The sequence below is a fragment of the Anopheles merus genome, chromosome 3L (genome assembly GCF_017562075.2).
Source record: "Anopheles merus strain MAF chromosome 3L, AmerM5.1, whole genome shotgun sequence".
Taxonomy (NCBI): Eukaryota; Metazoa; Arthropoda; class Insecta; order Diptera; family Culicidae; genus Anopheles; species Anopheles merus.
The window spans coordinates 31,323,359-31,336,706 of NC_054085.1; the positions used below are offsets into that span (position 1 = coordinate 31,323,359).

Consider the following 13,348-nt stretch of genomic DNA (forward strand, 5'->3'; position numbering starts at 1 on the left):
CTAAAACATGTACTTTGTGTTGGCATATAGAGGCGATGGTTAGTGTCAAAGTAATACAATTTCTAGATACTTTTTACACTGAAGCACAACGCTAAAGAAAAAAGAAAAAAACCCCTTGTCACTCAGCCAAACTGTACACGTATTTTGAAAATGCTTTTTTCCGTTGTTATCGTGTGATGAATTTTACAAACATGTCACCACTCCCCGGAATTGCATGTTCTATGCCCATTTTCTCCTTTCGCATTTGCATTACAACACACACATATAGAAGCTATATGTGGCACGTGTCAATGTGTGTTTGACGACGCAGAGACCAACGGATGTGTCATCGGAATCACACGGCAAAAAGTTTGGCTTAATTATGTCTTATCACCATTAGCCCCTTCTCCGTTACTTAATCTCATCTCTCTTTCACACGAGTTGAACGGTTCCCTTCACTCGATCACTCCCTGCTTCCCTCCGTCTTGATTCATACAAAACCCGCCACTATCAGACCGCCTGGCTACTCGCTGATGATAGTAATTTCGTTCAATTGAAGCATTATCAGTCCAACTTTGTTTACCTTTCAACGAAAGACGACGAGGCACCCCCAAACGATCGTCAGTTGCAATCGCATCTTCAGTTCGTCACATTCGGCAAGTGGGATCGGGTCGCTCGTGAAGCTGCAAGGACTGGAACTAACTTACCGATTGATGCAGTACAGCGCATTGGTAGTGCGATGAAGGCAGCAGTTTTGGTGATGCTTGTCTTCCAGCTGCTAGCGAAGGGATTTACTCAGCAAAATGAAGACTATGCGGCACACATCCTGGAGCACGTGCGGCCACAAGTGTCGGAGGTGATACAGCAACAGGCTGCGCTGGAAGTTATCGCGCGACTCCTACCTCAGCAGCAGGCAGAGAAGTTTCGCGTCACGATCGACAGTTCTATGGAAAGGAATTCGTTTAGTGTGAGTAATATTGCGGGTGAATGAAAGAGAATCGTTTAAGTCTTACCTGATGTTTTTAACTCAGTTGTTTAAAGGTGAGGAAGTGTCCGACCCTTCCGAAGTGCAGATTACAGCATCCAGTGGAGTCGCTGCTACCAAAGCGTTCTACCACTATCTTCGGTACTGGTGCCGGGTGCTTGTCGCTTGGGAAGGTAGTCAGCTGAATCTGCCCGCCGTTCTTCCACCCGTCAATGTGACCATAAAGGCTCCCAGCAGGTGATGTATAAAAAACTCTTTACAGATCCTCCGTTTCTAACGATCACTTTCCCTTTATTCCACAGTATCATCTACTATCAGAACGTCTGCACATGGTCATACTCGTTCACCTGGTGGAGTTGGCCCCAGTGGCGTCGACACATCGACTGGATGGCACTCCAGGGCATCACGCTCAGTTTGGCACCATTCCAGGAGAATCTCTGGACACAGGTCTTCCTCGAGTACAATCTAACCCACGCACAGATCGATGATCACCTGTCCGGACCGGGCTTTTTCGCCTGGCAGCGTATGGGCAACATCCGTGGCTGGGGAGGACCACTAACACCGAGCTTCACCCAGTTCGCTCACACCCTCCAAGTGCGTGTTGTCGGGGAGATGCGTCGTCTCGGCATGGCGGTAGCACTGCCCGCCTTTGCAGGCCATTTACCGGTACAGTTCCGTACGCTCTACCCAAACGTTTCGTTCGCGAATGTGTCCGTGTGGAACAACTTCCCACCACAGTACGCGAGTCCACTGTTTCTCGATCCAACCGAGCCACTGTTTGCTGAGATAGGGTCACGCTTTCTGCAGCTAGCCATTAAGACGTACGGTACCGATCAGGTGTACTTTAGTGATCCGTTCAATGAGATCGATCCCGCCCTGCCGAGTGGCAAGTATTTGTCGAGTGTTTCCGAAGCGATCTACAGCACCATGGTGCAGGTCGATCCCGATGCCATCTGGCTCCTGCAAGGGTGGATGTTTGTGAAGAATCCTTTTTGGAGTGATCGTGCAATAAGATCGTTTCTATCGGCCGTCCCGTTAGGGCGTATGCTTGTGCTGGATTTACAATCGGAACAGTATCCACAGTACGGCCGGACAGCGTCCTACGCAGGACAACCGTTTATCTGGTGCATGTTGAGTAACTTTGGTGGAACGCTAGGGATGCTTGGATCGGTCGGGAACGTATTTCGCGGCATTCGTGAGACGAGGGACAATTCCACATACACACTGCTCGGCACCGGGATTACACCAGAAGGCATCAATCAAAACTATGCACTATATGAGTTTGCGCTCGAGATGGGATGGAACGCAGAGCTGGACAGTACGGAGCAATGGTTCGGCGAGTATGCGGTGGCTCGCTATGGCAACGACAGCGACGAGCGAGCGCAGCAGGCGTGGAACATCTTTCTTCGCACGGTGTACTCGTTCGAGGGGCTCGAGCTGATGCGTGGCAAGTACACGTTCAATCGTCGTCCAAGCTCTAAAATTAGACCTTGGGTATGTTAATTGATGATTGGATGAATGGTTCTATTTTTTATTAAATGCTTCTTCTTCTTTACAAAACCCCTTAGACCTGGTACGACGTGCATACCTTCAATCAAGGTTTGGAGCTATTGCTCTCCTTTGCAGAAGAAGCACCATGCAATCAGCTCTGCCGGTACGATCTGGTTGATGCCACTCGCCAATGCATGCAGCATACAGCGGACGCCCTCTATCTTACACTGATGGATAGCTTCAAAAAGCGCGATCCCACCAGCTTCCGGCTACATTCATCTCTGTTCCTTCAGCTGCTATCCGATCTGGACGTGCTGCTACGTACCAACGAACACTTCCTGCTCGGACCGTGGCTCGAATCGGCCAAAGCGCACGCCGAGACGACCCTCGAGCGCCGCAAGTACGAATACAACGCACGCATTCAGATCACACTCTGGGGCCCGCAAGGCCAGATTGTCGATTACGCCAACAAGCAGTGGGCGGGCATGGTGCAGGACTTTTTCCTGCCCCGATGGCGTGTGTTTCTAGGCGAGCTGGACCAGGCTCTCGCAACGAACGGGACGATAAACGATCTTAAAATACGGGATAAAATATTCCGCACCGTTGAGCTGCCTTTTGTGTCGGACAGCAAGCACTACGCAACGCAACCGTCCGGGGACACCGTGCGCATGGCGCGCACACTTTACGAAAGGTGGACCAACGATGTGCCACCGCTGAAGCCACTGCCTGGCAGCCCTGGTGGGAGACGGAAATCAGAGAAGCGGCGCAATAAATGGTACAACTAAACCGGTTACAAACGGTGACTTGTCATCATGAACTAAAGCGCACGAACGTTCCCGCACTGGGAGTGGAATACAGGGACACTCAGTTTGCGTATTACAATGATCCGAATTAATGCTACATTTATTACAATTCCGTCCCTTCTTCCGTTTCTTGTTCTTCTTCTCCCCCTCTCCGTACCTCCCCGACATGGACCGTGTTCCTTTCCTCTAATCAAATCTTCATCACCAAAATGGCTAAATATCACACAACTGCTGCTGCTGCGCCACGGGGACCGCATTCTGTGCCTCCCTTTTTGGCATGACTTTGCTCCCTTTGCTTTGGTGTCGCCACGTCCAAAAAACAAAAACAAACCTACTGTCCATGTCGGTTCTTCTATCCACTCGCAGTCTATCGAAGCAATTCCATCCCGTTCCGGCTTTACAATCTTCCTCTGTGTGCTTCTTATAAGGCTTTAATGTGATTGATACTAACATTGCTGTGGCGCTTTTTAGTTTAGCTTTTCTCGTACAAATAGTCACCCCCCAAAGTGGCTCGTTACGCGTACGTGTATCTAAACGCAATTTAACCAAACATTTCCAGTAGTAGGAAAAAATACCGCAATAGAAAGTGTTAGTTACTTCGCTCTCTTACCCCTTTGAACAGCCCCTTTTGCCGCGTCTACGGGGGTGGGGCGGGGGGGGGGCTTACGTCAAAACGCTAGCTAAATTCTGGAATGCAGCGATGAAACGCGTGTGTCCTTTGCGGTCCGTCCATAACATCAGGCAATGTTTGCGTGTTCGAGTGTACGTTAGTGTGTGTGTTTTGGTTAGTGTTATCCTTTTCTTCCCCGAAGGCACTCGCAATCCAACGGTTTTTTTTATGACAGGCATGTTCCGTTTCTCCTGCAGCACAAATAATACCATTTTTTCGACTTTTAAAAATGAGTTTGCGCCTGCTCCAGCTTCTGCACGATGGATTTGTAAAAGTCAATCTGCGCCCCGATAAAGTTGCGTATCGTGTCCTTCAGATGCGTATCGCGCTCCTCCCGAAAGTGGGACATCTCCGCCAGCAGTGCGTACGACATCACGTCCACGCGCCGGTTCACCTCCTGCAGCTGTCCGTTCTCCATCTTCTGCTCGGCCGTCAGCCGCTCGCACTCCTTGCGCTTCTGTACCGCGTTCCGGTACTCGCCGAGCGTGTCGGGCCACGCGGCCAACAGCCCGCGATAGATGTGCAGCCGGTCCGAGAACGGTATAAAGTCATGCTTCGGCTGCTCACCGAACAGCTGCCCGATGTTAATAAACACACCCGCCGCCTGTCCGACCGAGCTCGCGAGGCTTATCTGCGTCGCGGCACGCCTCTCATCCACCGCCAGCGCTCGTGCCATCTCGGAAAATCCCTCGCCGATCCGCTGGTACTCCTTCTTCCACTGTTGCTGGAACTTTTTCGACTGATCGCCACAGATGGCGAACAGCGTCTTGACCGCCGTATCCATCTGCGGCACAAACTGGGTCGCCGCGTCCACCTGCGGCTCTACCAGCGACTGTAGCAGCGTCTTTTCCGGCGGAAACACGGACGCACAGAACATCGTCCCGACCAGCGGATCCTTCTCGGCCGTCCGCTTGCCCGTTTTCCACTTCTTCTCGTCCGTGCAGGTGAGGAAGTGCATCCAGACGCCGCACGTCGACAGGACCGGATGGCGACACATCCAGTCGACAAACTCCTGCAGCTGTACCCGCCGGTGCTCCACAAACTCCTCATCGTACCGGCCCGAAATCTGCTTGTCCGGCAGCGGTGGAATCGGAATGAGACAAAACTTCTCCACCAGCCGTTCGTGCAGCCAGTCAAAGTGCTTGTAGCGGCGCGCTACCGGGATGTTATTAAACGACGGCGTCAGCTGGTACGCGATGAAGCTCTTCAGCCCGTTAAACTTTTTCTCCTTCTTGGGCGAATCGACCGTGACCGAGTAGGAGTCGCGCATCGGTTTCCACACGATCGCACCCTGCTCCATCAGCAGCACGTGCACCCGGTCCGACTCCGACACGTCCGGCACTGGCATTCCCATCAGATAGTTGTCGCCGGATTTGGTGAAAATTTTACCCGTCCCGGCGGCACGCGATCGTCCCCCGCCGACCGTAGTCGCTACGGAGGCGAGTGACATCGTGTCCCCGTCGCCGGGCGGTGGTGCGGGCAAGTTCGCGTTGGCATAGTAGCTGGCTGTGGCGCTTTGCTGGTGATACTGTTGCTGCTGCTGCTGCTGCTGGTGCTGGTGCTGCTGCTGATAGGATTGTGTCTGACCATTGGTACGCCCGGTAGCTGCCGCGGCCGGACCAATCTCCGAGTACGTATCGTTATCGTCATCCCAATCGTCGTCCCAATCATCCTGCTGCTCGCCCCAATCGTCCGACGTCTGATCGTACCGATTGCCGAGGGCTTGCTGTGAGCCGGATTTCGATACGCCCGTCGCCGCCTGCGCCATGACGGCTGGCGGTGGTGGCATTTTGGGCGGTCCGCTGGGCAAAGACGGTGCCTCCGGGATGGTTTCTACGTAGGCCGCCGGAAAGAGGCCACGCTGGCCGCGTGAATTCATACCCTCCCACCATCCTTCACCGACGTCCGTGTTTGTGACGGTCAGCACTTCGTCTACCGAGATGGAAATTTCGGACGAGTTCGGCTCGCCATTGAAATCGTACAGGACCTTAACGCGCGTCATCGCGATTGCTAAAATGAGAGGAGAAAAGGAGAGTTAATTTGTATCTATTTATATCATTTTCGGTTTCAATGGTATCATAGGACCTTATCGAAGTAAAACCCACTGTAGCTTCGTGACATTGACATTAAAATCGCGCCAATGAATAATTAAAACAGCCAAATGGATTATGTTTCCCCAGACGTGTTGTTACTCAATATTTATCGATTTGGAGGTTATAAGCGAAATTGACTGTTTAATAATGCATTCCTTCCCTGTCGGGCGATACGATTAGCTGTTTTCGTCTATACTGTCTGTAAACCAATGTTTCCAGTGTTTTTTTTTTTTATTTTTTTCAACATTTAAAATACCGAAATGGGTTTATTTATAAGATGTAAGTATTTTCAATCATAGAAATAAATAGCAAAAATAGTTCAATAATGTATTTTTATGATTGTAGCGTAATATTTCGTTTCTAAATTCACTTTTTCTAACTATTTGGTTTTGTTTTTGTTTTTTGTTGCTTAAAAATTCTTTAAAACTACATTTTAAAAATCGATCAAATCTACACTTTAAAAAAAATAACTAGTTATCACGGCTTGCTATGTTTCTAATGATAATTTACACCCGCTCATGTGCTTCAATTAGGAATTATTATTGATTGCTCAAATTAAAATTTTATTGTCTCACTTTGTTCCCACGAATGACATTAGGGAAAACTTACTGTTAGTAGCAAAATTACATTAATTTAAAAATTTAAATTGAAAAAATGAAAATAAAATTTAATTAAACGCTGACAAACGTTCCAGTAAATCAATTGTGCCAAAAGTTCCTTTTAAAAATCTTACTGCTGCCTGATCGTACTTTTACATGAATAAATCTTATTTTTAATGTATATGCACCTACATACACATAAACTGTGCAAAAAAGAAACCCTTCTTCAGTCATTCCAGCATAAAAAGCAACATAACTGCACAAAGCTAGACACCTCTTCGCCCGAGAAAACGCATCACAAGTCATTATGCTACGTACAGTTAATTATGTACTGGCTGCATGTGACAACAACCCAACCCCCCTTCCCTTATCCGCATGCATATATAATCCTGCATGCAGCAAACGTGAGATAAGGGATGAGCGTTCAAACTAACAGTAATGCACACGATAACTGCATAGTTGTGTGTGTGCATATGTGCTTAGAAATGGGAATAATTATACCACCACCACCAATCACCGCTCCATTCCCACTGGCGATGTTGAAAAGCACGCAACACACCACCGGGTTGGAACCGAAAATTAACGCGAAACGAATGTGTCGAAAGCTTCTACCCGGTGTGATGATTCATCAATCACCCAACCACCCCACCGATTGCGTGAAAGAGAGAGACAGAGAGCGATGCAAACAAAAAACGCAACGTCTTCATTAGGGTAGCAGGGGCACCCGTCGTTGCGCATCAGCATGCGCTTCGAAAAAAAACGTGCAGCAGCGGAGGAATGAAAATCCAAGCAACCCGGGTTTGTGGTAAAGATTGGGATAATTTTTGTTTTCTTCAAAATGGGGGGAAAAATAAGAAAAACAACACCGCGACGCGTTGTTGAAAAGAGCCGCACACGCAACGGAAGCACAACTTCCGGTCGATAATCTATGCATGGCCGGTCGCGAGGCGAGTCCGGAGCGCCTCTTGGGAGAAAGTGTGATCCGAAGATGAAATCAAAAGGCCGTAAAAAACGCGCATTGTTTGATTGATTTGTTTGTATAAAGCCGTCGCGCATTGATTTGCATCCGAATCGGAAACTTTCTGCGCCTCAAAGTGTGGTATTAACTGCAAATGTGGGCAAAAAAAAACCCGGTGAGTTGTTCTCTCGGGGGAATGGTTTATCGATAAGATAAATAATATCGCTACGATACACTATAGTTCGTGTCTCGTTCGTATCGCGGCCATGTAATAATGTTGTAATAATACCACCGACAAACCGACGTGACACTTCGAACAAAATGAGCTTCAAAAGTTGTCTCCTTATTTCAAATGAAAATACGTTAGACACTAGCGCCATCTCTATAATGATTCGCTTACTACACTGACACAGAGAAGAAACTGCTAAACCCCCTTTTTGTGTTTCTTTGCAAATTCCATTGCGTATTGTTTTATGTACTTCTCACATCTTTTGCATTGATTTAGAAACTTATAAAATGATTTTCCTGGGTGTTTTTTCCAATAATTCTTACAAAATCTTGCCTCACACTTCCTTCGTAATTTGTATTTAGAAAAATTGTTTACATCGAAGCAGCAGTGAACAGAGCTTACTTTGACAGAAGTGTTCGCCTCACTGTTAAATGACAGTACTTTCGTGTGGGACACTTTTGTAACACCAGTGTCACGTCGGTTTGTCGGTGATAATACTCCCCAGCAACTGCACACAAAGACTAACGATGACTAATGTGGCCGATCGATTCTGGTCCGATTCTTAGGAATAGTTTCTACACATGCGATCCCATTCTTCTGACATCGGTTTTGGGTAGAGCTACAGACTCCACGGACACATACAGATTACTTCTTCTTCTTCTTTGGCTCAACAACCGATGCCGGTCAAGGCCTGCCAACACACTTGTGGGGTTGGCTTTCAGTGACTTATTGATTTCCCCCCATAGCAGGATAGTCAGTCCTACGTATGGCGGCACGGTCTATTTGGGGCTTGAACCCATGACGGGCATGTTGTTAAGTCGTACGAGTTGACGACTGTATCATTAGACTGGCCCACATACAGATTACAGACACCCTAAATTACACTCCCTAAACTCTATTTTCACCCTCAGGGAAGATAACTCGACCACTACCCCCACCTTTTTTCCTTAACTTTATCTCACCACATCCAGCGCTCAACAAAGCAACATTCATGCGATCGCTCTGCCGCGCAATCACTAAACAAACGGTCGCTCGACCTCGACTGCTGGTGAGAAGGCAACCACCGCTTGGACAGGGGCGGACTGGCAAAGAGATACGTGGATGGGATCCCGTCCCTCCCCCGTCCACCAACACTATCATCGCGGTATCATGGTTGTGCATCCGCATCAGGGTGGCTCGGTGGTGCAGCCACACAACGATTCACATTGTTTCTCCACCGCCACGGAACCGCGGGATGAGCTTGATTCAATTAACGAGCGCACAGAATCCGTCCACACTATCAATCATCTAATCCCTTCGTATCTCGCATCCAACACGCATTAAAAAGGGGGGACGGTGCTGGTGAGTAACGAATTGCGTTTTAATGCTTGCCCCCGTGTATCCTTTCCGTGGTCAGCCAGCTACACCGGACAGAGTGACCGGAAAATCCATCCATCCCCAAGTACGACGTGTACCGTGTGTGCTGCTACTTTCTTCACACCGAGAATAGGCGTATCCCCTTTTTCGTTGTTCGCGCCGGTCGTATCTTTGTCTCGGTGCGGTTGGGGAAATAATAAAGCTTTTTTGACCTTGTACCCCCCTCTGTCACGACGTGGTGAGCATACAACGCTTCGCTAAGGCAAAAGGCACGATGAGGTGCACCGCGTGTAAAGAAATGATTTTATCACTCACGCTGCTAATAGGAGTGCGGCAAATTAAAACCAGCTTGCAAACAACATCCAGCGGGCTGTAAATAGTGACGTCAACTTAATTAGCAGTGCACGAACACGGGTGTTGCTGCTGCTGCTGCTGCTGATCGAATCATCCAAGAATGCTGCTGCTGCTGCTGCCGATGACAAACTTGGTGTTTTTAGGTCCCTGTCTTTGCTTGTTTTTTTTTTCTTCCTTTCTTTCGTGCACTGATAATGCGCACTGTATTGGTTTGAACGATATTCTAAGCAGCGTCAATTGTTTGTAAAAATGTTATCAAAACACAACACTTTGGCTGGGGGGAAAAAAACGTAGTCACGGTTCCACTTTTGCACTATTGGTCGATCTGTTTTTGGCCTCGTCTACGATTGTGTTCTGTCAAAGTGCGGGATGCCAACAGCGCATGCGGCGAGGTCAGCTCAGCTGGGCTCGTTTGACGTTTGTAGGTGCGTCGTTGGGACACTTGTTGGTTCTGCTTGTGTGCGAGCAAAGATGAAAAACGGGATAAATTGCATTTGATGATACAAATTTTGGTAAAAGCAAATAGAAGGCAGTTCGCGCGAGTCCTCTGCTTTTATTGGCTGAAGACTTCATGGACCTCAAATGTTTATTATTTCTTTTTGTCTGATTAAGGTTATTTGATTTTGTTTTAAATATTTATTCTATATTCAATCCAAATAGCCAGAATTACTTGGCACGCTAAAGATCGCTGCTCTAATTCGCCTTTTGCAGTAGTTAAACAGCATCAAAGATCCAGGTGATCCTTCTAAATAGCGCCCAAGCAGTTTCCTTATACCACGGTGCCGGGGATTATTTTTCTTTGTGTTTATTTTCAAGCAAGCGTCATCGATGAAATAAACAACAGGATTTGTTTTGTTTGTGTACCTGTGTATATTTTTAAATCCTTAATATTCATGAATTATACATAATGTCACACAATTTACTGTAAAATCACAATCACTTCACTCAATATTCCTTCTTTAATTAACTTTACTAGCTTGGGCAGCAGCAACGAGATTATTGACGGCACCAGTCTTTGACTCTTTGACAAGGGCCACATCGTACCGATGTCATGCATTAAAAAGCTATAAAGTTCCACCAAGTTCGCCAATAACCAAGTTTGCCTCCATCATGAACCATACACATCAGGCTAATCAGCTACAAGGTTCCTGAGAGTACAATGTGCCTGTTAAAAAGCTCCATAGTTCCGCAAAATACCTTCTACCTCTTAATCAGCCACAAAGTACGACATCGGAACGATTTTTCGTTAAACAGCCCCAAATCAGCTATAAAGTACGAGCTGGCTATTTGGGAGTGACCATAATTATTGTAATTGTTTGAGAAATTGACTTTGAAACTTGGTGAAACTTTTAAGAAAATAAGGAAGAACGATAAATTTTACGAATACGCTGATATGAATCGGCAAATAACTAGATTCTTTCCCAAATTTTGATCTTTTGGTCGATAGCACAACAATTGGTACACCTGCCCAACGAAAAATCAACCCAAATCCTTCTTGAGTGTTCCCAATCGTCTTTTACCTACTGTACCAACCGCTGAGCTAACCTGGCATTTCGTTGTGTCAAATCCCGTCTTGTTGTTGTTTACACGTACCTGCCAGCATGCGCAACCGGTAGATTTCTTGCAAAACAGAAACAGAACAGGAATGCAATTTTCGTTTCCAAGCATTCTAAAACACTTTCTCAAACGAACGGCACGCTCCCTACACTCCAGCACGATGGCGCTGAGCCGCTTCGAGTACGTGAAGCAGTTCGAGCAGGAGGAAAAGCTACTCCCGAACAGCTGGATCGTGGTGCGCATCGATGGCAAGGGCTTTCATCGGTTCTGCAACGTGCACAGCTTCAGCAAACCGAACGATCTGGACGCCCTGCAGCTGATGAACCTTGCCGGCATGACGGTGCTGCAGGAGTTTAACGAGATTGCCATCGGCTACGGCCAAAGCGACGAGTACTCGTTCGTGTTTCGGCGCGAGGCGAGCGTGTACCAGCGGCGCCGGGACAAGCTGGTCAGCTACGTGGCCAGCCTGTTCACCTCGGCGTACATGTTCCACTGGAAGCGCATCTTCAACGGCCGATCGATTGCGATGCGCTATCCGCCCTCCTTTGACGCCCGGGCCGTCCTCTACCCGACGGACGAGAACCTGCGCGACTATCTCAGCTGGCGGCAGGCGGACGTGCACGTGAACAATCTGTACAACACGACGTTCTGGAATTTGGTCGCTTCCGGGTTGAGCAATTCCGACGCGGAGAAGCGGCTGCAGGGGACGTTGGCGAGCGATAAGAATGAAATCCTTTTCTCCCAGTTCGGCATCAACTACAACAACGAACCGATCATCTACCGGAAGGGTACCATTTTGCTGCCCAAAAGCGTCGTGTCCAGCGAGGGCAAGAAACAGAGACTGATCGTGCCCATCTTTGAGGATCTGATAAGCGACGCATTTTGGGCGAAACATCCCGAGATACTGGATAAGAAGGCAAAAACGGACGAACTGTACGATTTGGGAGAAAACGAGGCGCAACCCGTCGTTCGGTATCAGCTCGAGATGCAGGAACGGCGTAAGGCAGGCATGAACAAGTCGGAAACGGGCAACCGTTTGCTTGCAACTGACCATAGCTAACACTAATGACTCTTGATTTATTATATAGCCTAAAAAACACGCTAAAAAGAACTAACAGCAAATAAAGTCTCGATTGAGCTAATCGTTAAACGAAGCCGGATGGTTTGTCTGCCCGCTCCTAGGGCCTAGAATTTCATAGAAACATTTTACACTGCTCACAGCAGGGCAAATCATGCGAAACGCAGTGACTGTAAAGGAATTGCGGATTGCGTCATAAGAGTGAACCGTTTTGCCCCACAAATAGCACCAAATACTTACAATATTGTGACACAGTTGAGGCAGATCTTTTCCGGACAAGTGTTACAATTAACGCCACAGTACTCGCACAGCTCCAGATTGCAGTTGGTACAGTCAGCGTGCACGATCGACATCCGGTCGCACTGGCGACATTTCCTGTCAGCCTTTTTCCCCAGCCAGGAGGAGGTCTGAAACAAGACGAATCCTTTCCTTATTTCAATCACCCTACAGTACGAGCCCATCCCATACTACTTACCGCATTCATATCGTAGTCTATTTCACCGCTTCCAAGCAAACGGACGGCTCTCAGCGACGCCTTCTGATCGATGACCAACTCTTTGTCCTGGTTCTTTGCACCCTGGAACAGCAAGCTGATTGTTTTGGCTGTAAAAGAAGGTCAAAGAAACGATTGCCGTTAGTGCTTCGCTTCTCCCACTGACCTCCAGCACCACCGGCATTAATTTACCCAGGATGCGCTTCATTTTGTTTGGATCCTGCTGGTCCATCATCTGCTGGTTGACGAACGTTTTGCGCTGCAGCGCAAAGCATCCGTCGCTTTCGTTGGACCGCAAACGCTTCCGGTTCGGGTTTGCGTTCATCGTCATGCTCATTGCCTGACCGTTCCACCGACTGCTACACCGGTTTTATTGCACAAAACTAAAACACAAACTTTCGATAACGAGGAAAAATAGCCCGCCAAATACACCTGCCGCCGTGTTGTTGCTGGCGGGCGCAAAGGTGACGCCATGACAGCACAACAAACGATCTGTCAGTTAAGTGCCACAGTTGAATTGTACCACAGGTGAGATGTTTTAAAAATGGCGTTACTCTCGTAACGAATCTTTGCGATTTCGTAACGCAACAAGTCGGCTCGGAGTCGTTGGTGCACTTTAAAGAGCACAGCACACTAATGGACACGTCAACACGTCCTGTACCATCCGAGTGGAGGATGCAAACGCTCTGGACGTGTTTGAGTG

The 13,348-nt window shown here is 48.1% G+C and overlaps 4 protein-coding genes across 6 annotated transcripts; 2 read left to right on the top strand and 2 right to left on the bottom strand.

Moving 5' to 3' along the window:
- Positions 1–486: 486 nt before the first annotated feature.
- On the top strand, positions 487–3,330 carry LOC121599134 (alpha-N-acetylglucosaminidase). The gene is made up of 4 exons (XM_041926682.1): positions 487–946; positions 1,011–1,201; positions 1,267–2,458; positions 2,533–3,330. Exons 1-4 carry the CDS (start codon positions 719–721, stop codon positions 3,238–3,240), a joined length of 2,319 nt encoding a protein of 772 aa, XP_041782616.1. The 5' UTR covers positions 487–718; the 3' UTR covers positions 3,241–3,330.
- LOC121599136 (sorting nexin lst-4) lies at positions 3,317–9,883 on the bottom strand. 3 transcript variants are annotated; one of them, XM_041926686.1, is made up of 2 exons: positions 9,479–9,883; positions 3,317–5,938 (listed from the first exon to the last, which is right to left on the bottom strand). In XM_041926686.1, exon 2 carries the CDS (start codon positions 5,928–5,930, stop codon positions 4,152–4,154), a length of 1,779 nt encoding a protein of 592 aa, XP_041782620.1. In that variant the 5' UTR covers positions 5,931–5,938; positions 9,479–9,883; the 3' UTR covers positions 3,317–4,151. The 3 variants fall into 3 exon arrangements, with proteins under 3 accessions (XP_041782620.1, XP_041782619.1, XP_041782621.1); XM_041926685.1 differs by lacking the exon at positions 9,479–9,883 and adding an exon at positions 8,746–9,421; XM_041926687.1 differs by lacking the exon at positions 9,479–9,883 and adding an exon at positions 6,014–6,259.
- Positions 9,884–11,085: 1,202 nt separating this feature from the next.
- Positions 11,086–12,236, top strand: LOC121599138 (probable tRNA(His) guanylyltransferase). The gene has a single exon (XM_041926688.1). The coding sequence runs from the start codon at positions 11,163–11,165 to the stop codon at positions 12,132–12,134; it is 972 nt and encodes a 323-aa protein (XP_041782622.1). The 5' UTR covers positions 11,086–11,162; the 3' UTR covers positions 12,135–12,236.
- Positions 12,132–13,279, bottom strand: LOC121599139. Its single transcript, XM_041926689.1, has 4 exons — positions 12,838–13,279; positions 12,628–12,755; positions 12,393–12,559; positions 12,132–12,322 (listed from the first exon to the last, which is right to left on the bottom strand). Exons 1-4 carry the CDS (start codon positions 12,980–12,982, stop codon positions 12,268–12,270), a joined length of 495 nt encoding a protein of 164 aa, XP_041782623.1. The 5' UTR covers positions 12,983–13,279; the 3' UTR covers positions 12,132–12,267.
- Positions 13,280–13,348: the final 69 nt, after the last annotated feature.